This window comes from Silurus meridionalis, chromosome 14 (genome assembly GCF_014805685.1).
Source record: "Silurus meridionalis isolate SWU-2019-XX chromosome 14, ASM1480568v1, whole genome shotgun sequence".
NCBI classification, from domain to species: Eukaryota; Metazoa; Chordata; class Actinopteri; order Siluriformes; family Siluridae; genus Silurus; species Silurus meridionalis.
This window is the reverse complement of record NC_060897.1, coordinates 20809309-20833893: the sequence shown is the minus strand read 5'-3', so window position 1 is coordinate 20833893 and position 24585 is coordinate 20809309. Positions and strand designations below refer to the sequence as shown.

Sequence of the window (24585 nt, the reverse complement as noted above, 5' to 3'; positions counted from 1 at the left end):
TGTTCTTCCATAACTGTTACGTTAATAATGGGCGAAAATAATATGGTTTAAATCTAAAATTAGAAATACACTCAACTAAATATCAGAATTATTGATGCTACAGCAAACATTTCTGGTAACATACTGTGGCAACAAGCAAGCAAGAAATCAGTTAAAAAAAAAAAAAAGAGAATGTGCTCTGTTTAGCATTGCCAGAGAAATAGCACATCAGCTTTGGAATTTAAAATGTTTGACTCTGAACATGAAATATTCCAGTTCTGATTGAAACTCAGCAACATTTGAAAAGACTGTAGGAACAACAAACTTTCAGTCAGACACTTTAAATGGCCAAAGCAGACGGTCTCAGTATGATTAGACATCAGCATCCTCTTCAAAAAAAGGGACTTGAGGGAATTTGTTCTGTTTACAGTCTAATTTCATGCCCTTTACTAAGTTTTCTTAAAGAGTGATGCTCACACTGAGACTGTAACTAGATACTGTAACATGTAGCTAAGAAAAGTATTAAACACCATTCTAAAGTCCTAACCATCAATATGACCTTAAAGACTGTATTGGGTGGAGTATTGAACTTTTAATACATTTCTCATAAACCAGAAAACCTGGTTGCCAGAAAAATCTAACAATTATCCATCAATGAGGATCGTATGGCTACTCTTAAATGGCAGGAGGTTCACTTTGTTTAGGCATTAAAATGATTATGAATGTTGAAATGTTTTTCTTGACACTGGGTTGGGGCCATCATGGATAGCTTGAGAAGGTGTGCCTACCTGGCTTTTTCAATTCTGCCAATTTGCTTCCTTTGGGATTTTGACCTCGCAGGTGAACTTCTTTTTTGCATCCCAGTCAGAAGCCTTGACACGGGCTTGGCTCACCGCACTGTAGCCTCCACTCTCTTGCACAGCTGGGTATTGCACAACGCCAGATGAAATTTTCTGGTTACTTGCATCCTTCCATATGAAGCTCAGTCCATCAGTGGTAGGCAAATCCTTTGTGATACAGCCGAGGGTGATTAAACCGTCTGAACCAGCTGGGCCGCACTGCCATGCGGTAGACAGGGACTGCGGGGGACCTTGCGTTGCTGTAGATAGATAGATAGATAGATAGATAGATAGATAGATAGATAGATAGATAGATAGATAGATAGATAAAACAACAGTACATTTCATATCAGGCTGGAAGTTGAACCTTCAGTTGATTTTTTGTTTAATTTGCAGTCATTTTTTTCTCTCTACTAGAACAATAGTTTTCCAAAGCCAACTTTTATCTCCTTTCAAAAATCACACCAACATTTTGCTCACTGTTCTATCACAGAATTCATACTACATTCAATCAGCAACATCGATAATTCATTCCAACTCCTGAATAAAAATCTTATCATTCATTTTTAGCAATAAAACTGCAGGAAATTATTTCTCATCAAAAACAAAGCAAAAACCCTTCCATCAAAATCCACCCACCAGTGCCGACATCAACTAAGATGCAAACAAGATCATCATCATCATCATCATCTCATCATCATCTCATCATCATCTCATCCTACACCAACACAGTCTCACGGCATTGTATAATGGTCACGAATTTTAATCTATTGATTCGTGTTCACGGACACGAATTTCCCTACTTTTTTGTTTCACTCAGCACGACTGCCTCAGTAATGCTGACAGAAATGTCAAAATTAATCTCTTTCCCCCCATTTTTAATCAGATAATAAGGCAGAAATTAATTTAACCTTAATTTAAAAGTAATAAACCGGGAGAATATATTTACTGTATTTTGACAGGAAGGAACCGCTGACGATGGTTTTTATAAGAGCGAGTAGATTACCGAAAATAAATCAATAAAAACTGAGAATAAAATCTCCTGCTTAAATGTTGAATAATAAAAAAATAATAACAAACGAGAAAAAAAAACGTTACCGCGTCTTTGGTATCCGGTGGCAGAAAGAAAACTTTGGCGGAGGCACAAAAATATTTCCCATCGAAATACATCACATAGAAAGTCGTCCTTAGCGACATGAAATCAAGATGGAAATTCGTGTCTATGAAGACGAAGCAATAGGTTACATTTCGTGACTATAAACACGAAATGCCGTGAGACTGGGCTGCCGATAATCGGGTTTCCATCTCGAGAAATAAGTCGGACGCAGGACATTTCTTTGTCGCAACCCATTTTAATTCCCGCCCATTTCAAATCTTCTCGTAAAAAAAACGACATGTTACACATTTTAAAAACGTGAGACAATAAAAATATTTTTTTTTCTTTTAATTTGTAAATGTTTTGCGAATTATTCTTTATTTAAAAGTGTTATTATTATAATTATTTTTTTATTAATAATATTAATTAAACACAATACGAACTCACACTATATTGAGTCGGAATGTGTTTTTTTTTTAATTTATTTTAATTCTAGATCATTAAAATACTGGAATCAAAAAAATACTGATATCGAACATGTATTTGCAAAACCACATTATTTATTATTATTATTATTATTATTATTAATAATAATAATAATAATAAATAATAATACGTTATTACTAGTAGTAACAATAGTAGTATTTATAACAATAATAAATAATAATTAGTATTACTTTATCTAGTACATAATAAATATAGGTTTTCAATCAAGTTTTTAACCAGACATTATTTATTAGGCGCTTCTTTAAACCATTTTTTTTAAACCATTTTTTTTTTTTTTTCGAGATTTAGGTTTTGACCCAAACTGACTCGTATTCAGCAAAACAACTAAAACAAAAAGACATCATTTCGAACAGTTTGTACAGGAGAATAAAACGAATTTCCCCCCAATTTTCACGTCCACTCATGTCTAAAGCAAAAATAAAAATAAAAATAAAAATTAAAAAGCGAAGTACTAAAAATGTACTGCCTTTAAAATCGGACATTTAATAACAGACAATATTTAGCATTTTTTATAGTTTTAAACAAGTGCATTTTCTCCACGTTTTAAACCGCTTAATTAATCGCTTTCAAAAAATATAAATAAAGTAAAAAGCGCTGAATTACTTACCGCTTGTTACAGTGACACTTGTGCCTTTTCCCCAGTAATCAAACCCCCAGTAACACAGTGTTCAGTCTTACAGGAAACCAGTACACTCAACTCAAATCTACATCACTAATATTACTGCGCTTATTGATTATCACAATAACAATACAAATATATTAGTCAAACTCGAAAAATAATCCTACGGATTATATGAAAAAAAAAAATTTACCAAAAAAAAAAAAAATTCTACACACAATCCTGTGTCGGATTATCATCATGTTCATTTAATTATCAATTTTGAGAACATTTCTGATCAAATTTCTATGAACTTGTAATTTTCCGAGCCTTTCAGTAAAACAGAGCCCCTCACAGCGCACGCATTAAGCCCAATCTAGAATCCGATTTTTTTTCTTTTGCAATAAAAAAATAAAAACATTTTGTTCGTATGACGGCATGAATTATCAATTTTGAGAACATTTCTGATTACATTTCCATGAACTTATAATTTTCCGAGCCTTTCAGTAAAACAGAGCCCCTCAAAGCGCACGCATTAAGACCAATCTAGAATCCGATTTTTTTTCTTTTGCAATTAAAAAAATTAAAACATTTTGTTCGTATGACGGCATGAATAAGATCTTAAGCGTCTCTTACCAGATGTCACTGTGACCGTCGTTCCTTTTCCCCAGTAGTCAAAAGCGTTGTCACAGTGACTCAAATCTACTCTTCATCGTTCAAAAAACACCTGACTGTCCGATCTACATCTCTATTTTTGATAACCTTTAAAAGTCCTTCACGAAATTCACATCCGAAAAGTTTCTCAATGTTAAAGAACCACCGAATCAATTTCATAAAAAGATTTGTTGGTTGATCCCAATAACAATTGTACAAAGAAATAATAATAAAGCAAATCAATTTTTTTCTCCTGATCAAATTGACTAATTCGATTATTTATTTATAATTGGAGGGTAAACTGAAGAGGTTTAAATTTCTTACCTGAAGTTACAGTCACAGTCGTTCCCTTTCCCCAGTAGTCAAAAGCACCGTCACAGTGATAAACTTTACTCCATTACCCGTACAATATCACACCCAAAAGCGCATTAAGTACCCGGATATTTCCCAAAAAAATCTGTCATTTTTTACGTTATAATAAACAGGTTGAATGTAATGATTCTTACCTGAAGTTACAGTCACTTGGGTTCCTTTTCCCCAGTAGTCATAGTAGTAGTCACATTGAACTAATTGGCTGATTTCCCATACAAAATTACCCCATACGACCCCCCCCAGAGACGCTACTCTTTTTTCTCGAATTTTTGGACTACTTCGAAAGCCTTTACATTTTTTAACAGTTAAAGTGGTCTAATATTTCTCACTGATATTTGTTTAAAAATAAAAAATACAAACAGTAAATTTAAAACTCATACCTGATGTTACAGTCACTTGGGTTCCTTTTCCCCAGTAGTCAAAGTAGTTGTCACATTGAATTAATTGGCTGATTTCCCATACAAAATCACCCTATACGACCCCCCTAGAAAGACTACTGTTTTTTTCTTGAATATTTGGACTACTTAGATAGCCTTTCTTTTTCTTACAATCAATGTGGTTTAATATTTTTTTACGAATATTTGTTTAAAAATAAAAAATACAAACAGTAAAATTAAAAACTCATACCTGATGTTACAGTCACTTGGGTTCCTTTTCCCCAGTAGTCAAAGTATTCATCACAATGAATTAATTGGCTGGTTTCCCATACAAAATTACCCCATGCGACCCCACCAGAGAGGCTACTCTTTTTTCTCAAATTTTTAGACTACTTAGAAAGCCTTTCCACTTCTTAGAGTTAATGTGGTTTCATATTTCTTACTGATATTTGTTTAAAAATAAAAAATACAAACAGTAAAATTAAAAACTCATACCTGATGTTACAGTCACTTGGGTTCCTTTTCCCCAGTAGTCAAAGCGGTCATCACAATGAACTAATTGGCTGATTTCCCATACAAAATTACCCCATACGACCCCTCAGAGAGGCTACTCTTTTTTCTCAAATTTTTAGACTACTTAGAAAGCCTTTCCACTTCTTAGAGTTAATGTGGTTTCATATTTCTAACTGATATTTGTTTAAAAATAAAAAACACAAACAGTAAAATTAAATCTCTTACCTGATGTTACAGTCACTTGGGTTCCTTTTCCCCAGTAGTCAAAGTAGTCATCACAATGAACTAATTGGCTGATTTCCCATACAAAATTACCCTATACGACCCCTCAGAGAGGCTACTCTTTTTTCTCAAATTTTTGGACTAGTTAGAAAGCCTTTCCATTTCTTACAATTAATGTGGTTTAATATTTCTAACTGATATTTGTTTAAAAAATAAATACAAACAGTAAAATTAAACAACACATACCTGATGTTACAGTCACTTGGGTTCCTTTTCCCCAGTAGTCGAAGTACCAATCACATTGGTTAATACTTCAGAGCATTAAAACAAAAACCAATATCTGTGCTTGCAAGCCTAATATGCAATAGTTTTTCCTTCCAACATTATTACATGTTTTAGTACACACAGATTGTTTCTGTTATTCATTCTATGAAATAAGTTTCATTAAATTAGCTGATAAATTAATTGAATCCTCTTCAATTAATAAATATGAGATACATTATTATTATTATTATTATTATTATTATTATTATTATTATTAATATTATTATTATTTTTATTCAAATTAACCATTTTTGACAGCGTGAAAAATAATGGAGAACCCAAACAAAAAACATTTAAAGATGGGAAGAAATCGTTTCATTGCATTTCTCCAGCGTGACAAAAAAAAAGTGATTTTAAATCTATAAAAATGACATTGTAGAATTAGTTTATTAGTTCAGACTAAGAATACCATCAGTCTTAAAACGTTGTTAAGAAGGAATATAGTTTGAAAATCAAATCGAGATAATAATATAGTAAAAGTCCTCATTTCATTACTAGAAGAGGTAAGTCTTTAGTTATTATGAAAGTTCATTCTACAACCTACAGTAGGTGCTATAACAGAGCAGAGGTATGTCTTCCTCATATCCCACTATAGGATCAATGAAACCATTGAAACCATTGCTTGATTGATTCTATCTTGGGGTACAAGGAAGACATACCTCCAAGACTCTGCTCTGTTATAGATGTCTAGAGCTTGTCTAGATGCAGGTCACTTACATAATCATTAATAGAATGAGGAATCGCTGAACCCACAAAGCAATGGCCTTTTTTTTGTGATTTAACAGGACAATCACCATGCAGCTGGCAAATTATGCTACCTACAATACTTTTGGGGAACATCTCTCCCCTTGTTTTGTGTGAGTTCTACTAGTTCTCACAGAGGTCCAAGAAACTACTTTGGAAATAATAAAGGAGTAGTTTTGTTGTGTTTAAATTGTTGGCTGAGAAAGTAATGTTTCCGTACTTGCATTCTAAACTCTAATTTACATAACAACTTTGCCTGCCAAGCAAATTGCTCTTCTTCAAGTGCTTTTGTTTACAATCCTTAGCTAGCATGAGTATAATATAGTTACCCAAAACACAGTTTTACAGTGGATATCGAACAATCAACTAGAACATTACAATGGGCTAAAGTAAATATAATGATCCAGGATGTAAGCGTGACAAAAGCTCATGAATATAATGATCCAAGATGGCGGCTTCTCCAATTCCAAAATTTTATCTTTATGTTGTAACCAGTTTTGCACAGCATACGAATATTGAAGCAACTGATGGGTACAATTGCCAGACACTTCTGATTTACAAAAAGACTATGGCAAAGCTAGGCTTGCTTTAAGAAACCATCCTCCTTACCGTGGTCACCTAATGCTGTTAGCCAGAGAAAAAAGCAGTGCTCGAGAACGGCAAGTGAGTGGAAGTCTGTGTTAGATTAAAACAATCCCTAGTTGGCTTGCCCTTCCATCCATCCTAGTTTCAAATGTCTGCTCCTTTGACAATAAAATGGACTACATCTGACTCAAAAAAGTGACTGTAAGATGTAGACCATTTTATTTACCCTGAGAATTCAACTTAGTTATGGAAACTCTGCATCTAGCGTTAATGCTAACAAGCCGTTTGGCTCTGTGTACTCTGTGGAACAAAAAGCGACCTGCAAAACAAACACCCAGATAGACCATTCATTGATTTTAACCAGGCAAACCACTGCATTTTGCATACCACCCTAACTGCTCCACAGATGATGCAGTCTTCACGCCACTCCATCTAGCCCTCAGTCATCTGGAACATTAGGACTCATATGACAAATTAAGTTCATAGACTTTAGTTCAGCATCTGGCAATCCCATTTTCTTCTAAATCATATGGACAGTTGGGTTTGTTTCTGTTGCTTAGCTGTAGAAAATTTGAGAAGGGTAACAATCATCCCTCAGCACCTGTTTGAGAAGTTGACCCTACTGTGCCAGAACAACCCCCTCTGCAACTGGATACTAGACTTTCTGACTGGGAACATCGGGAACAGCATCTCCAGCACCACCACACGGCGGTGCCACTCAGGGCTGTGTGCTCAGCCCAATGCTGTTCACTCTGCTGACTCACTACTGTGTAGCAATGCACAGCTCGACCACATCATGCACATGCGTTGTGTTTATGCACACTACTGTATAATCAGAGTATACAATCAGTTTACTGGTCGGTGCTATTTTGTATTTTGTGTTCTGTCTTTGATCATAGCTGATGTAATTTTTTTCCCTAACTTTAAATAAAATAATTATTCGTAGCATCTTGATCATTAAATAAAATAATAGTAATTCTTACAGATAGTATTTGTTTGTGACCCATCTCAGCAAAGGAATGTATGCATGGTTTATAGTAAGTGTGATGATAATTTGGCCTACAATGTTATAAACTATGTTCTAGTTGGTGTTCAGAGTAAGTGGCACATCAGGAAACACCTGCAACATGGACAGCACCATCGCTGTTTCCGGTTCACTTCTTAATATTACATGAATATGCCTCAGTTATATTACATAAAATGTAACTTTCATTAAAACACTTTTCTACTAAAAACAATATGTAATTATGTAAAATATTAATCAAATACAATGTTAACAGTAAGTAAGGACAGAGATGTATTTTTTTAAGAGTTTATGTACAGTAAAGCTACAAGCTTCAAAAAAAAAACCTACAAATAATTTGTCTGGCTACAGTGGCAAAAGGTCTTATCTAAGATAATGTTCACGTAATACTTTTGAAAGCAGATTCTGCAAAATAAAAACAAATAAAATGTTCTGCATAATGAATTTAGCAAAAATGCATTTTATACTTTATAACATTATTGAAATACAGTGATGTTACACATGATGTTAAAATATACACATTCAAATACAAATGCAATTTATAATATAACCAGGGTCTTGAGTTCAAGCCTGAGAATGGGTTACTGTCTGTGTAGAACTTTGAAGGCTCTTACAGCATGGATTTCTTCCTGAAAATAATTATCTTGGCAAATCATCCATAAGTGTGAATTTGTGTGTGTGTGTGTGTTATACCCTGGAATTAACTGCTGGGGCTATTAATGGAATACTACTGCCTTGCTTAAACCTGTAAAAGACTGGGATAAATCATGCATGAATGAATAAATGGCCAATTTATTTTTGTGCTTTCTTGGTTTATTTCATTTTCTGTTATAGAAATGTATTTGAAATGTATAAAAATGTAAGTTATTTGTCCTTTCTTTCAATACCATAAACAGATTCCAAATAGAAACAAAAAAACATTACTGTATAATGCAAAGACCCTCTGATAAGTATACCATGGCCAAACCCTGACAATTGTTCTAATATAAAACATTTCGGATGTAAACGTAAACTACATGTTTATTTATGAATTTAGAAGCCATTTTCAAATATTGAACATAAGAGTTCAAACTTTTTTTATATGAAATTCATTAAGACTTTAGTTTCAGCTAAAGGTTTTTGTAGTAGGATAAAACACTGTGCCCACCCCCCCAGTTAGCACAGTGTTGTGCTCGGTTACAAAAACAACCCTCTTAAGCTGACTGAGACACTGATATAGTCACTATAAAAATGGCAAATTTCGATTATTACAGGCAAGAATAAGACAGATTACTAAGTTAATATTTATACATAAATTCATATCAATTTGTGCAGAATTAATTTTTTCCTAATAACTAAATAATACACAACATTTTTGACAAAAAAAATGAACGCAAAAGAAAATTAACGCATTTTTTGCTCTTTGATTCAAGTAACTTCATTATTACCATTTCCTGTACCTATGAAGTATAAACATATAATGCAACATGCATCCACAGCACAGTTTCAGAATTGCAAGACCACAACACGAGTTGACAAGTACACTGTTAAAGAAGACCTCCATAATATTCTAAAAAACTATCAGACAAGATTTAGGCCTCATGACCGTAGAGAGACCATGTTTTTAAACTGGAAAATCATTTATTACAGGTCGGTAATTGTAATTGTCCCTAAATGCTTTTGTTGCCTGATCTAAGCACAGCGTTTGATACTAAATCAATCCAGTTTTTTTTTCTAGAGTAAAAAATGTTAAGTTAGAAGTACAGTCCTGTCCTTACTCATGTCTCATTTGACTGATAATTATTAGCTGGGAGATATAAATGGTGACTTGTACACTAAAGTTTAATGTTTTAAAAGGTTCTGTGTTGAGCTCGCTGTGTTTTTTATTTTTTACATCCAGTACACTACCTCTAGGTACCATTATTCATCAACATGTCAAGACAAGTCAAGAAGCGTTTGTGATTTCAGCCATATATAGCTGACGCAGTACACAGTGAAATGAAACAACGGTCCTCCAGAACCCTGATGCTACATAAAACAACAATCACAGAAACAAGGACTAGTAAGTGTCCTCGCCACATAAAGTGCATGTGTGCAATCTGGTGCAAACAGTGCAAAGACAACACAAGACAGTGCAAAGACAACACACAAAACACAAAATAGCTCCGCCAGTAAACCTGTTGTAACGAGATAAAGTGAACAGTAGCAAAATGTAAACAAAATATTGTGCAAAAGAGCAAATAGCAGCAATCCAGGAAGATGTGCAAAAACGGCATGTAAACAATCTATGGTAATTTATGGTTATTTGCATCTAAATGTTGACCAACCCTCAACGATGAAGTGCGGAAACAAGCAAAATTGTTCTGCCCTGATTTTTTCGAGTCTTCATCATTCCCATGCATCGAATGGTAATTAAGTGAATGAAAAGTGTATTGTGACCACTTTTCCAGCTTTATGTTGATAAACCACGGTTATTTCACCAATGTGAGACATTAGATTATAAATATAGAATGTAAAAAGGACATTACAAAGTGATTCCTGAGTCCACAGTCTACGTCTCTAAGTCTAAAATTGAAAATCAGTTTTTTCGTGGGGGAAAAAGCATATAAATAAATTATATAGTAATTCTTACAGATAGTATTTGTTTGTGACTCATCCCAGCAAAGGAATGTATGCATGGTATCAAGTAATTGTGATGATAATTTGGCCTACAATGTTATAAACTATGTTCTAGTTGGTGTTCAGAGTAAGTGGCACATCAGGAAACACCTGCAACATGGACAGCACCATCGCTGTTTCCGGTTCACTTCTTAATATTACGTTAAATATGCCTCAGTTAAATTACATAAAATTTTCCTTTCATTAAAGCACTTTTCTACTAAAAACTATTTGTTTATCATGTAAAATATTAATCAAATACAATGTTAATAGTAAGTGAGGACAGACATGTATTTATTAAGAGTTTATGTACAGTAAAGCTACAAACTTCAAAAATTAAAACCTACAAAAAATCTTAAACAAATACAGACTACAGTGGCAGAAGGTCTTATCTAAGATAATGTTCATGTAATACCTTTGAAAGCAGATACTGCAAAATAAATACAAATAAAATAAACCAATGGCCAATTATTTTTTGAAGTGTTCTGCATAATGAATTTAGCAAAAATGCATTTTATACTTCATAACATTATTGAAATACAGTGATGTTACTCATGATGTTGAAATATACACACTTAAATACAAATGCAATTTATAATATAACCAGGGTCTTGAGTTCAAGCCTGAGAATGGGTTACTGTCTGTGTAGAACTTTGAAGGCTCTTTCAACATGGATTTCATAAGTGTGAATTTGTGTGTGTTATACACTGGAATTAACTGCTGGGGCTATTAATGAAATACTAATGCCTTGCTTAAACCTGTAAAAGACTGGGATAAATCATGCATGAATGAATGAATGACCAATTTATTTTTGTGCTTTCTTGGTTTATTTCATTTTCACAAATGTATAAAAATGTAAGTTATTCGTCCTCTCTTTAATACCATTAACAGATTCTAAATAGAAACAAAAAACATTACTGTATACTGCAAAGACCCTCTGATTAGTTCAACATGGCCAAACACTGACAATTGTTCTAATATAAAACATTTCGGATGTAAACGTAAACTACATGTTTATTTATGGAATTTAGAAGCCATTTTCAAATATTGAACATAAGAGTTCAAACTTTTTTTATATGAAATTCATTAAGACTTTAGTTTCAGCTAAAGGTTTTTGTAATAGGATAAAACACTGTGCCCACCCCCCCAGTTAGCACAGTGTTGTGCTCGGTTACAAAAACAACCCTCTTAAGCTGACTGAGACACTGATATAGTCACTATAAAAATAGCAAATTTCGATTATTACAGGCAAGAATTAGACAGATTATTAAATGAATATTTATACATAAATTCATATTAATTTGTGCAGAATTAATTTTTCCTAATAACTAAATAATACACAACATTTTGACAAAAAAATCCTAAGAAAAAGAACGCATTTTTGCTCTTTGATTCAAGTAACTTCATTATTACCATTTCCTGTACCTATGAAGTATAAACATATAATGCAACATGCATCCACAGCACAGTTTCAGAATTGCAAGACCACAACACGAGTTGACAAGTACACTGTTAAAGAAGACCTCCATAATATTCTAAAGAACTATCAGACAAGATTTAGGCCTCATGACCGTAGAGAGACCATGTTTTTAAACTGGAAAATCATTTATTACAGGTCGGTAATTGTAATTGTCCCTAAATGCTTTTGTTGCCTGATCTAACCACAGCGTTTGATACTAAATCAATCCAGTTTTTTTTTCTAGAGTAAAAAATGTTAAGTTAGAAGTACAGTCCTGTCCTTACTCATGTCTCATTTGACTGATAATTATTAGCTGGCAGTTATAAATGGTGACTTGTACACTAAAGTTTAATGTTTTAAAAGGTTCTGTGTTGAGCTCGCTGTGTTTTTTATTTTTTACATCCAGTACACTACCTCTAGGTACCATTATTCATCAACATGTCAAGACAAGTCAAGAAGCGTTTGTGATTTCAGCCATATATAGCGGACGCAGTACACAGTGAAATGAAACAACGGTCCTCCGGAACCCTGATGCTACATAAAACAACAATCACAGAAACAAGGACTAGTAAGTGTCCTCGCCACATAAAGTGCATGTGTGCAATCTGGTGCAAACAGTGCAAAGACAACACAAGACAGTGCAAAGACAACACACAAAACACAAAATAGCTCCGCCAGTAAACCTGTTGTAACGAGATAAAGTGAACAGTAGCAAAATGTAAACAAAATATTGTGCAAAAGAGCAAATAGCAGCAATCCAGGAAGATGTGCAAAAACGGCATGTAAACAATCTATGGTAATTTATGGTTATTTGCATCTAAATGTTGACCAACCCTCAACGATGAAGTGCGGAAACAAGCAAAATTGTTCTGCCCTGATTTTTTCGAGTCTTCACCATTCCCATGCATCGAATGGTAATTAAGTGAATGAAAAGTGTATTGTGACCACTTTTCCAGCTTTATGTTGATAAACCACGGTTATTTCACCAATGTGAGACATTAGATTATAAATATAGAACGTAAAATGGACATTACAAAGTGATTCCTGAGTCCACAGTCTACGTCTCTAAGTCTAAAATTGAAAATCAGTTTTTTCGTGGGGGAAAAAGCATATAAATAAATTATATAGTAATTCTTACAGATAGTATTTGTTTGTGACTCATCCCAGCAAAGGAATGTATGCATGGTATTAAGTAATTGTGATGATAATTTGGCCTACAATGTTATAAACTATGTTCTAGTTGGTGTTCAGAGTAAGTGGCACATCAGGAAACACCTGCAACATGGACAGCACCATCGCTGTTTCCGGTTCACTTCTTAATATTACATAAATATGCCTCAGTTAAATTACATAAAATTTTCCTTTCATTAAAGCACTTTTCTACTAAAAACTATTTGTTTATCATGTAAAATATTAATCAAATACAATGTTAATAGTAAGTGAAGACAGACATGTATTTATTAAGAGTTTATGTACAGTAAAGCTACAAACTTCAAAAATTAAACCCTACAAAAAATCTTAAACAAATACAGACTACAGTGGCAGAAGGTCTTATCTAAGATAATGTTCACGTAATACTTTTGAAAGCAGATTCTGCAAAATAAATACAAATAAAATAAACCAATGGGCAATTATTTTTTTAAGTGTTCTGCATAATGAATTTAGCAAAAATGCATTTTATACTTCATAACATTATTGAAATACAGTGATGTTACACATGATGTTGAAATATACACACTTAAATACAAATGCAATTTATAATATAACCAGGGTCTTGAGTTCAAGCCTGAGAATGGGTTACTGTCTGTGTAGAACTTTGAAGGCTCTTTCAACATGGATTTCATAAGTGTGAATTTGTGTGTGTTATACCCTGGATTTAACTGCTGGGGCTATTAATGAAATACTAATGCCTTGCTTCCAGTAATCCTGTAAAAGACTGGGATAAATCATGCATGAATGAATGAATGACCAATTTATTTTTGTGCTTTCTTGGTTTATTTCATTGTCACAAATGTATAAAAATGTAAGTTATTCGTCCTCTCTTTAATACCATTAACAGATTCTAAATAGAAACAAAAAACATTACTATATACTGCAAAGACCCTCTGATTAGTTCAACATGGCCAAACACTGACAATTGTTCTAATATAAAGAAATTCATATATAAACTCAAACTACATATTTCTTTAAAAGCCATTTTTTAGATATTGAACATGAGTTTAAACTTTTCTTCATTTGAAATTCATTAAGACTTCAGTTTCAGCTAAAGGTTTTTGTAGTAGGATAAAACAATGTGCCCACCCACCCCCCAGGTTAGCACAGTGTTGTGCTCAGTTACAAAAACAACCCTCTTATGCTGACTGAAATTTTTTGCTCTTTGATTCAAGTAACTTAATTATTACTAATTCCTGTACCTATAAAGTATAAATATATAATTGCACATGTAAAAAGACATGGTGAAACTACAAGTTTGAAAAAAATCTTTCTGACCTTCATATAAACATGGATCCACAGCACAGTGTGACCATGTTTTTAAACTGGTAAATCATTCATTACAGGTTGCTGATTGTAATTGTCCCTAAATGCTTTTGTTTCCTGATCTAAGCACAGCGTTTGATACTAAATCAATCCAGTTTTTTTTTTCTAGAGTAATAATTGTTAAGTTAGAAGTACAGTCCTGTCCTTACTCATGTCTCATTTGACTGATAATTATTAGCTGGGAGATATAAATGGTGACTTGTACACTAAAGTTTAATGTTTTAAAAGGTTCTGTGTTGAGCTCGCTGTGTTTTTATTTTTTACATCCAGTACACTACCTCTAGGTACCATTATTCATCAACATGTCAAGACAAGTCAAGTCAAGACGCGTTTGTCATTTCAACCATATACAGTATAGCTGACGCGGTACACAGTGAAATGAAACAACGGTCCTCCGGAACCCTGATGCTACATAAAACAACAATCACAGAAACAAGGACTAGTAAGTGAAACGTACACATTCAAATACAAATGCAATTAATAATATAACCAGGGTCTTAAGTTTAAACCTGAGAATGGGTTACTGTCTGTGTAGATCTTTGAAGGATCCTACATCATGGATTTCATAAGTGTGTGTGTGTGTGTGTGTGTGTGTGTGTGTGTGTGTGTTATACCCTGGAATTAACTGCTGGGGCTATTAATGGAATACTAATTCCTTGCTTCCAGTAATCCTGTAAAAAACTGGCATAAATCATGCATGAATGAATGAGACGGCCAATTTATTTTTGTGCTTTCTTGGTTTATTTCATTTTCACAAATGTATAAAAATGTAAGTTATTTGTCCTCTCTTTAATACCATTAACAGATTCTAGATAGAAACAAAAAACATTACTGTATACTGCAAAGACCCTCTGATTAGTTCAACATGGCCAAACCCTGACAAATGTTCTAATATAAAACATTTCAGATATAAACTCAAACTACATATTTCTTTAGACGCCATTTTTCTAATATTGAACATGAGTTTAAACTTTTCTTCATTTGAAATTCATTAAGACTTCAGTTTCAGCTAAAGGTTTTTGTAGTAGGATAAAACACTGTGCCCACCCACTACCCCAGTTAGCACAGTGTTGTGCTCAGTTACAAAAACAACCCTCTTATGCTGACTGAGACACTGATGTGTTCACAAATTTTATTTTGATTATTACATGCAAGAATAAGGCAGATTATTAAATTAATAATATTTTTAACCTAATTAAAAATTCATTTGTGCAGAATGAAGTTTTCCTAATAGTTAAATAATATACAACATTATTGAGAAAAACACATTTTTGAGAAAAATATAATTTTTTGCTCTTTGATTCAAGTACCTTAATTATCACCATTTCCTGTACCTATGAAGTATAAATATATAATTGCACATGTAAAAAGACATTGTGAAACTACAAGTTTAAAAAAATTATTTCTGATCTACATATAAACATGCATCCACAGCACAATTTTAGAATTGCAAGACCACGATACGAGTTGACAAGTACACTGTTAAAGAAGACCTCCATAATATTCTAAAGAACTATCAGACAAGATTTAGGCCTCATGACCGTAGTAAAACCATGTTTTATCACTTATTACGAGTAACTGATTGTCATTGTCTCTAAATGCTTTTGTTGCCTGATCTAAGCACAGTGTTTGATAATAATCAATCCAGTTATTTTTTTCTAGAGTGAAAAATGTTAAGTTAGAAGTACAGTCCTGTCCCTACTCATGTCTCATTTGTGTGATAATTATCAGCTGGGCGTTATAAATGGTGACTTGTACACTAAAGTTTGATGTTTTAAAAGGTTCTCTGTTGAGCTCGCTGTGATTATTATTATTTTTTTTACATCCAGTACACTACCTCTTGGTACCATTATTCATCAACATGTATTCAGATATCTATTGCAAATATGAACAACAACCAGACATGACAACATTATAATATACAGTACAATCTGTTTATGCACATAGCCACCAGAAATCAGTTTTTGTATCTATTTTTATTATTTGAACGCTTTGCTGTATACGAGATGCTGTAACACTGCTGAAATCAAGGTTTTTGAAGAAGTCATCAAACCTCTTGATTTTCTACTGATCACTTGCATTGATATAATTTTGCAATCCTGAATGATGAAGTGCGGAAACAAGCAAAATTGTGTTGCCCTGAGTATTTTCAAATCCTCACCATTCTCATGCATCGAATGGTAATTAATGGAATGGAAAGTGTAGTGTGATCACTTTTCCAGCTTTATGCTGATAAACTACATGTTTCTTGATGAAATATTAGAAGCAAATCTCAAATACTGAACATAAGGGTTCTAACGTGTTTTATTTAATATTCATTAGGTCTTTTAGGCATTAGGTGACATATAGCAAGGTTTTTGTAATGAGATAAACCACTGTGGTCCCAGTTGCTATATAGCACACTGATACACTCAATAACAAAAACCCCCTTATGCTGACTGCCAATGATTTAGTAAAAAAAATTCAGTCAAATAGTTTCAGAATTCAGTCAAAGTCATAAAGTTGTCTGCTACTGTATACTGTAAGAGTTTTTAAAATGATAAATAATTTTTTTCGGTCGCTGATTGTCATTATGTCTAAAAGCTTATGTTGCTTAACTTAAGTGCATGTTTGTTACTAATTGTTCCTTTTATTCTTCTTGATTGAGTAGAAAATGGTTCTCATGGTTCTCATTCTCGTATTGATTTTCTATGGATCACTTGCATTGATAAATTTGCAGGTAAGATTTCACCAAACGTGAACATTGGGGTGCAGCAACAAGCAAAACTGCGTTGCACTTAGCATTATTTCTAGTCTCCACATTCCCATGTGTTGAATATAAATGAATGGAATGAACAGTGTAATGTGACCACAGCTTTATGCTGACAAAAACAGTTATTTCAGCAGTGAGAGACACCAGATTATGAATATAGAACTTACTTTCTCCACAGTGTCAGTCAGTAAAGTGTAAAGTTGAACATCCAAGTTTTTTCTTGGGTAAAATCACAGATATGGAATTCAGTAAACAGTAAAACTGTAACTGGAATTGTGTGATGGTCAGATCAGTTTTAAATACGGTCTGCACAGAGCCCTGACCTCAAACCCTCAACTTATTATTAGTAACCTGCTTCAAGCCTCTTTGATGTTGCAGCAACTGACCCCTGATGAACTCAACATGGACAAACCTTAATATTATATATATTTTTTCAAGAAATCAAATGTAAACTCAAACTACATGTTGGTATTTGAAATGTAAGAAGCAGTTCTCAATCACAACACTTCAGAGTTCAAACTTGCTTCATTTGATATTTAGGTGGTCTTCAGTTTCAGCTACAGGTTTTTGTAATAGGAAAAACCACTGTGGTGGTATGTGTTACACACTGATACACTCAGTTACAAAACAACCAGACATGACAACAACATTATAATATCCAATATATTTGTTTTTTTAATGATTTTTCTATTATTTGAAAAGCTGTGTAAAACAAGATGATATGCAATCAGAGTTTCATCATATTGTATTTCCTGTAGAGGCCACACTGTGATGTATAGATTTTTTATCAGTTACTTGTCTTGATACATAGTCGAAAGTAAAAGCTCAAACTTCCCAAGTTTTGAATGGATATCAATGGAACGAAAAGTATAGTGTGACCACAGCTTTATGTTGAGGAAAACCTGCTGTTTCAGCAGAGTGACATCATATTATAAATATAGAATGTGAAAAGGAGATTACAGTAGACCCTGAGTTACTTCCTCTACAGTAAAAATCTTCAAATATAAAGTTGAAAATCATTCTTTTCTCTTAGGTAAAAGCACAGATATGGAATACAGTAAATAGTAAAACTGTAACTGGAATAATATGTGATGATCAGATCAGTTTCACTGATGGATGACAATGTTTTTGTAATGAGATAAACCACTGTGGCCAAAGCTGCCACTATATACACTGTATCACACTGATACACTCAATTACAAAAACAACCCCCTTATGCTGACCGAGCCAATCATTTATTGAGAACAAAAATTATTGTAATATTATTACAGTCAAAACAATGAGAGATTAGTTTATAAAATCATTTGCACAGAATTAAATGTACCTAATTAATATACAAAATAATAAGAAAGCAATAAATATCATATCTAAGAGAAATTACACATTTTTTGCTCCACAACAACAAAAAAACAAATGTATATTCAAATTATATGCATTTTCTTATTGATCTACAGTATAGTTTCAGGCAACTTTATTGCTACTATTATCTTTGCCATTGAAGCATAAATATGAAGATGCACATGTTGAAACTATTGTCAAACACCAAGCTGTAGAAAACAAGAGCTTTTAAAAAATCTGACTGACCTGCACATGAATAGTTTCAGAATTCAGTCAAATTCATAAAGTTGTCTGCTACTGTATACTGTTATAGAAGACCTCCATAATATTCTAAAAGATCTATCAGTCAGGATTTGGGCCTCATGATCATACTCAGAAAGTGTTTTTAAAATGGTAAATCATTTTTATTGGTCGCTGATTGTCATTATGTCTAAAAGCTTATGTTGCTTAACTTTAGTGCATGTTTGTTACTAATTGTTCCTTTTATTATTATTTATTGCTTTTTTTATTTTAAGAAATCAAATGTAAACTCAAACTACATGTTGCTATTTGAAATGTAAAAAGCAGTTCTCATACACAACAATTCAGAGTTCAAACTTGGTTCATTTGAAATCTATTTAGTCTTCAGTTTCAGCTACAGGTTTTTGTAATGGGAAAAACCACTGTGGCCGTAGCCAGAGCTGTATGCGTTACACACTGATACACTCAGTTACAAAAACAACTCCCTTATACTGACTGAGCCACTGATTTATTCACCACACATAATTATTAAGTTAAATTATTATTACAGGTGGAGAGAATGAGCCAGATTATTTCATAAATTTTTTTACCTAAACTAAATATACAAAATAAAAAACTAAAAAGTAATAAATATTATCAACCTTATTTTGAAAGTATATGCATTTTTTTTATTGCTCCATTTCAGTAACTATATTGCTACTATTTTCTTTACATATGAAGTATATATGGAGTTACACATGTTAAAAACTTTGTCAAACAGCAAGAAAACCCAAGTTTTCAAAAAGATCTCTCTCCTGCACATGAACAAAAATCACTGCACAGTTCCAAATATTAACACCAACCAGACATGACAACAACATTAAAATATACAATTTGTGTATGCCGCCACCGCAAACTGGACAACTTTAAAACAATAATTTTATGATTATAAAATATCAGATGTGAATTCAAGCTACGTTTCTTCAAAAAATATTATAAGCAGTTCTTAAATACTGAAAATAAAGAGTACAAACATTTAATATTTATTAGGTCTTGAGTTAAACTGATGTATGACAAGGTTTTTGTAATGAGATAAACCACTGTGGCTCCAGGTGCTACCGAATATACACATTGATACACTCAATTACAAAAACATCCCCTTATGATGACTGAGCCAATGATTTAGTGAAAACAAAAAATATTACTGTATTACATTAGAAAAAAGAGACAGATTACTTCATATATCAATTTGCACGGAATTAAATTGATATAATAACTAAGTAATATACAAAATAATACAAAAGTAATAAATATAATATCTAAGAAAAATTACATTCATTTGCTCCAGAACAACAACAACAAAGAAAACATATGTATATTTGAATTATATGCATTTTCCTATTGCTCTATGATTTCAGGCAACTATATCGCTACTATTGTCTGTGCCTATGAAGTATAAATATGAAGATGCACATGTTGAAACCATCATCAAACATCAAGCTGTAGAAAACAAGAGCTTTCAAAACACCTGCACATAAACATACATCCACAGAATAGTTTAAGAATTTACTCACATTGATAAAAGTTGTCTGCTACTGTATACTGTTATAGAAGACCTCCATAATATTCTAAAAGATCTAACAGTCAGGATTTGGGCCTCATGATCATACTCAGAAAGTGTTTTTAAAATGGTAAATCATTTTTTATCGGTCACTGATTGTCATTATGTCTAAAAGCTTATGTTGCTTAACTTAAGTGCAGCATTTGATACTAATTGATCATTTTATTCTTCTAGAATGAACAGTGTAGCATGACCACAGCTTTATGCTGATAAAACAGTTATTTCAGCAATGAGAGACACCAGATTATGAATATGGAATGTAAATCGGACATTACACAATGAATCCTGAGTTACTTTCTCCACAGTCTCAGTCAGTAAAGTTGAACGTCTATGTTTTTTCTTGGGTAAAATCACAGATATTGAATTCAGTAAACAGTAAAACTGTAACTGGAATTGTGTGATGGTCAGATCAGTTTTAAATACGCTTTGCACAGAGCCCTGACCCTCAAACCCTCAAGTTATTATTAATAACCTGATTTAAGCCTCTTTGTTGTTTCTGCAGAAACTGACCCCCTGATCAGCTCAACATGGACAAACCTTATTGATATATTGTTTTTAAAAACATCAAATATAAACTCAAACTAAATGTTGCTATTAGAAATATAAGAAGCAGTTCTCAAACACAACACTTCAGAGATGAAACTTGCTTCATTTAAAATCAATTTGGTCTTCAGTTTCAGCTACAGGTTTTTGTAATGAGATAAACCACTGTGGCCGTAGCTGCCACTATATACACATTGATACACTCAATTACAAAAACATCCCCCTTATGATGACTGAGCCAATGATTTAGTGAAAACAAAAAAATTATTACTGTTATTACAGTCAAAAGTAAGAGACAGATTATTTAATAAATTAATTTGCATGGAATTAAATTAAACTAATAACTAAACAATATACAAAATAATACAAAAATAATAAATATAATATTTAAAAAAAATTACATTCTTTTGCTCCAGAACAACAACAAACAATACATATGTATATTTGAATTATATGCATTTTTCTATGTTTCCAGGCAACTATATCGCTACTATTGTCTGTGCCTATGAAGTATAAATATGAAGATGCACATGTTGAAACCATCATCAAACATCAAGCTGTAGAAAACAAGAGCTTTCAAAACACCTGCACATGAACATACATCCACAGAATAGTTTAAGGATTTACTCACATTGATAAAAGTTGTCTGCTACTGTATACTGTTATAGAAGACCTCCATATTATTCTAAAAGATCTAACAGTCAGGATTTGGGCCATGAGAGTTATTTCAGCAATGAGAGACACCAGATTATGAATATGGAGTGTAAATCGGACATTACACAATGAATCCTGAGTTACTTTCTCCACAGTCTCAGTCAGTAAAGTTGAACGTCTATGTTTTGTCTTGGGTAAAATCACAGATATGGAATTCAGTAAACAGTAAAACTGTAACTGGAATTGTGTGATGGTCAGATCAGTTTTAAATACGATTTGCACAGAGCCCTGACCCTCAAACCCTCAACTTATTCAAGCCTCTTTGTTGTTTGTGCAGAAACTGACCCCCTGATCAGCTCAACATGGACAAACCTTATTGATATTGTTTTTTAAGAAATCAAATGTAAACTCAAACTATATTTTGCTTTTTGAAATTTAAGAAGCAGTTCAGAGTTGAAACTAGCGTCATTTGATATCTATTTGGTCTTCAGTTTCAGATACAGGTTTTTGTAATTGGAAAAACCACTGTGGGCGTAGCCAGAGCCGTATGGGTTACACACTGATACACTCAGTTACAAAAACAACTCCCTTATACTGACTGAGCCACTGATTTATTTACCACAAATAATTATTAATTTAAATTATTATTACAAGTAAAGAGAATGAGCCAGATTATTTCATAAATTTTTTTACAATAACTAAATTTACAAAAGAAAAAACTAAAAAGTAATAAATATAATCTTTAAGCAAAATAAAAAAAAAATGTTTGCGTCAAAGCAAAAATACAATCAACTGTATTTTGCAAATTATATGCATTTTCTTATTGCTCCGTTTCAGTATATTGCTACTGGTTTCTTTACATATGAAGTATATATGGAGTTACACATGTTAAAAACTTTGTCAAACAGCATAAAAACTAAAGTTAAAAAAAAAATCTGACTGTCTTGCACATGAACAAAAACCACCGCACAGTTTCAGATATGGACACCAACCAAACATGACGACAACAATAAAATATACAATCTGTGTATGCAGCCACTGCAAACTGGACACATTTTTATATATAATTTTTCTATTATTTTAAAGCTGTATAAAACAAGATGCTGTGCAAGTATATAAAGTTGAAAATCTTTTTGTTCTCTTCTGTAAAAGTACAGATATGGTATTCAGTAAATAATAAAATTGGAATTGGAATCATATGTGGTGATCAGATCTTAAAAGTGGAATGTTAGTGATAAGATCTTAAGTGTTCTGCACAGAGCCCTGACCCTCAACCCCTATATAACATATCAGATGTTAATTCAAGCTACGTTTCTTCAAGAAATATTATAAGCAGTTCTCAAATACTGAAAATAAAGAGTACAAACTCCATTTAATATTTATTAGGTCTTGAGTTAAACTGATGTATGACAAGGTTTTTGTAATGAGATAAACCACTGTGACCCCAGCTGCTACCGTATATACACATTGATACACTCAATTACAAAAACATCCCCCTTATGATGACTGAGCCAATGATTTAGTGAAAACTAAAATTATTACTGTTATTACAGTCAAAAGAAAGAGACAGATTATTTAATAAATTAATTTGCATGGAATTAAATTAACCTAATAACTAAGTAATATACAAAATAATACAAAAGTAATAAATATAATATTTAAGAAAAATTACATTCTTTTGCTCCAGAACAACAACAAACAATACATATGTATATTTGAATTCTATGCATTTTTCTATGATTTCAGGCAACTATATCGCTATTGTTGTCTGTGCCTATGAAGTATAAATATGAAGATGCACATGTTGAAACCATCATCAAACATCAAGCTGTAGAAAACAAGAGCTTTCAAAACACCTGCACATGAACATACATCCACAGAATAGTTTAAGAATTTACTCACATTGATAAAAGTTGTCTGCTACTGTATACTGTTATAGAAGACCTCCATAATATTCTAAAGATCTATCAGTCAGGATTTGGGCCTCATGATCATACTCAGAAAGTGTTTTTAAAATGGTAAATCATTTTTTATCGGTCACTGATTGTCACTATGTCTAAAAGCTTATGTTGCTTAACTTAAGTGCAGCATTTGATACTAATTGATCCTTTTATTCTTCTAGAATGAACAGTGTAATGAGACCACAGCTTTATGCTGATAAAACAGTTATTTCAGCAATGAGAGACACCAGATTATGAATATGGAGTGTAAATCGGACATTACACATTGAATCCTGAGTTACTTTCTCCACAGTGTCAGTCAGTAAAGTTGAACGTCTATGTTTTTTCTTGGGTAAAATCACAGATATAGAATTCAGTAAACAGTAAAACTGTAACTGGAATTGTGTGATGGTCAAATCAGTTTTAAATATGCTTTGCACAGAGCCCTGACCCTCAAACCCTCAACTTATTATTAATAACCTGATTTAAGCCTCTTTGTTGTTTGTGCAGAAACTGACCCCCTGATCAGCTCAACATGGACAAACCTTATTGATATATTTTTTTTTTTAAGAAATCAAATGTAAACTCAAACTACATTTTGCTATTTGAAATGTAAGAAGCCTTTCTCAAACACAACAATTCTGAGTTCAAACTTGCTTCATTTGAAATGTACTTAGTCTTCAGTTTCAGCTACAGGTTTTTGTAATGGGAAAAACCACTGTGGTGGTAGCCAGAGTAGCTGTTACACACTGATACACTCAGTTACAAAAACAACTCCCTTATACTGACTGAGCCCCTGATTTATTCACCACTAATAATTATTAAGTTAAATAGTTATTACAGATCAAGAGAATGAGCCAGATTATTTTACATTAAATAAATTTACAAAATAAAAAAACTAAAGTAATAAATATAATCTTTTAGCAAAATAAAAAAATTTTGCTCTAAAGCAAAAACAATCAACTGTATTTTGCAAATTATATGCATTTTTATATTTCTCCATTTCAGTAACTATATTGCTACTGGTTTCTTTACATACAAAGTATACAT

At 32.6% G+C, this 24585-nt stretch overlaps 1 protein-coding gene across 1 annotated transcript in view; it reads right to left on the bottom strand.

Moving 5' to 3' along the window:
* ighd (immunoglobulin heavy constant delta) overlaps positions 1 to 24585 on the bottom strand; it is a 111774-nt gene that overhangs the window by 13508 nt on the left and 73681 nt on the right. The window contains 3 exon segments of the mRNA XM_046865729.1: positions 768 to 809; positions 812 to 1078; positions 5161 to 5210. Coding sequence (XP_046721685.1) covers positions 768 to 809; positions 812 to 1078; positions 5161 to 5210 — 359 coding nt within the window.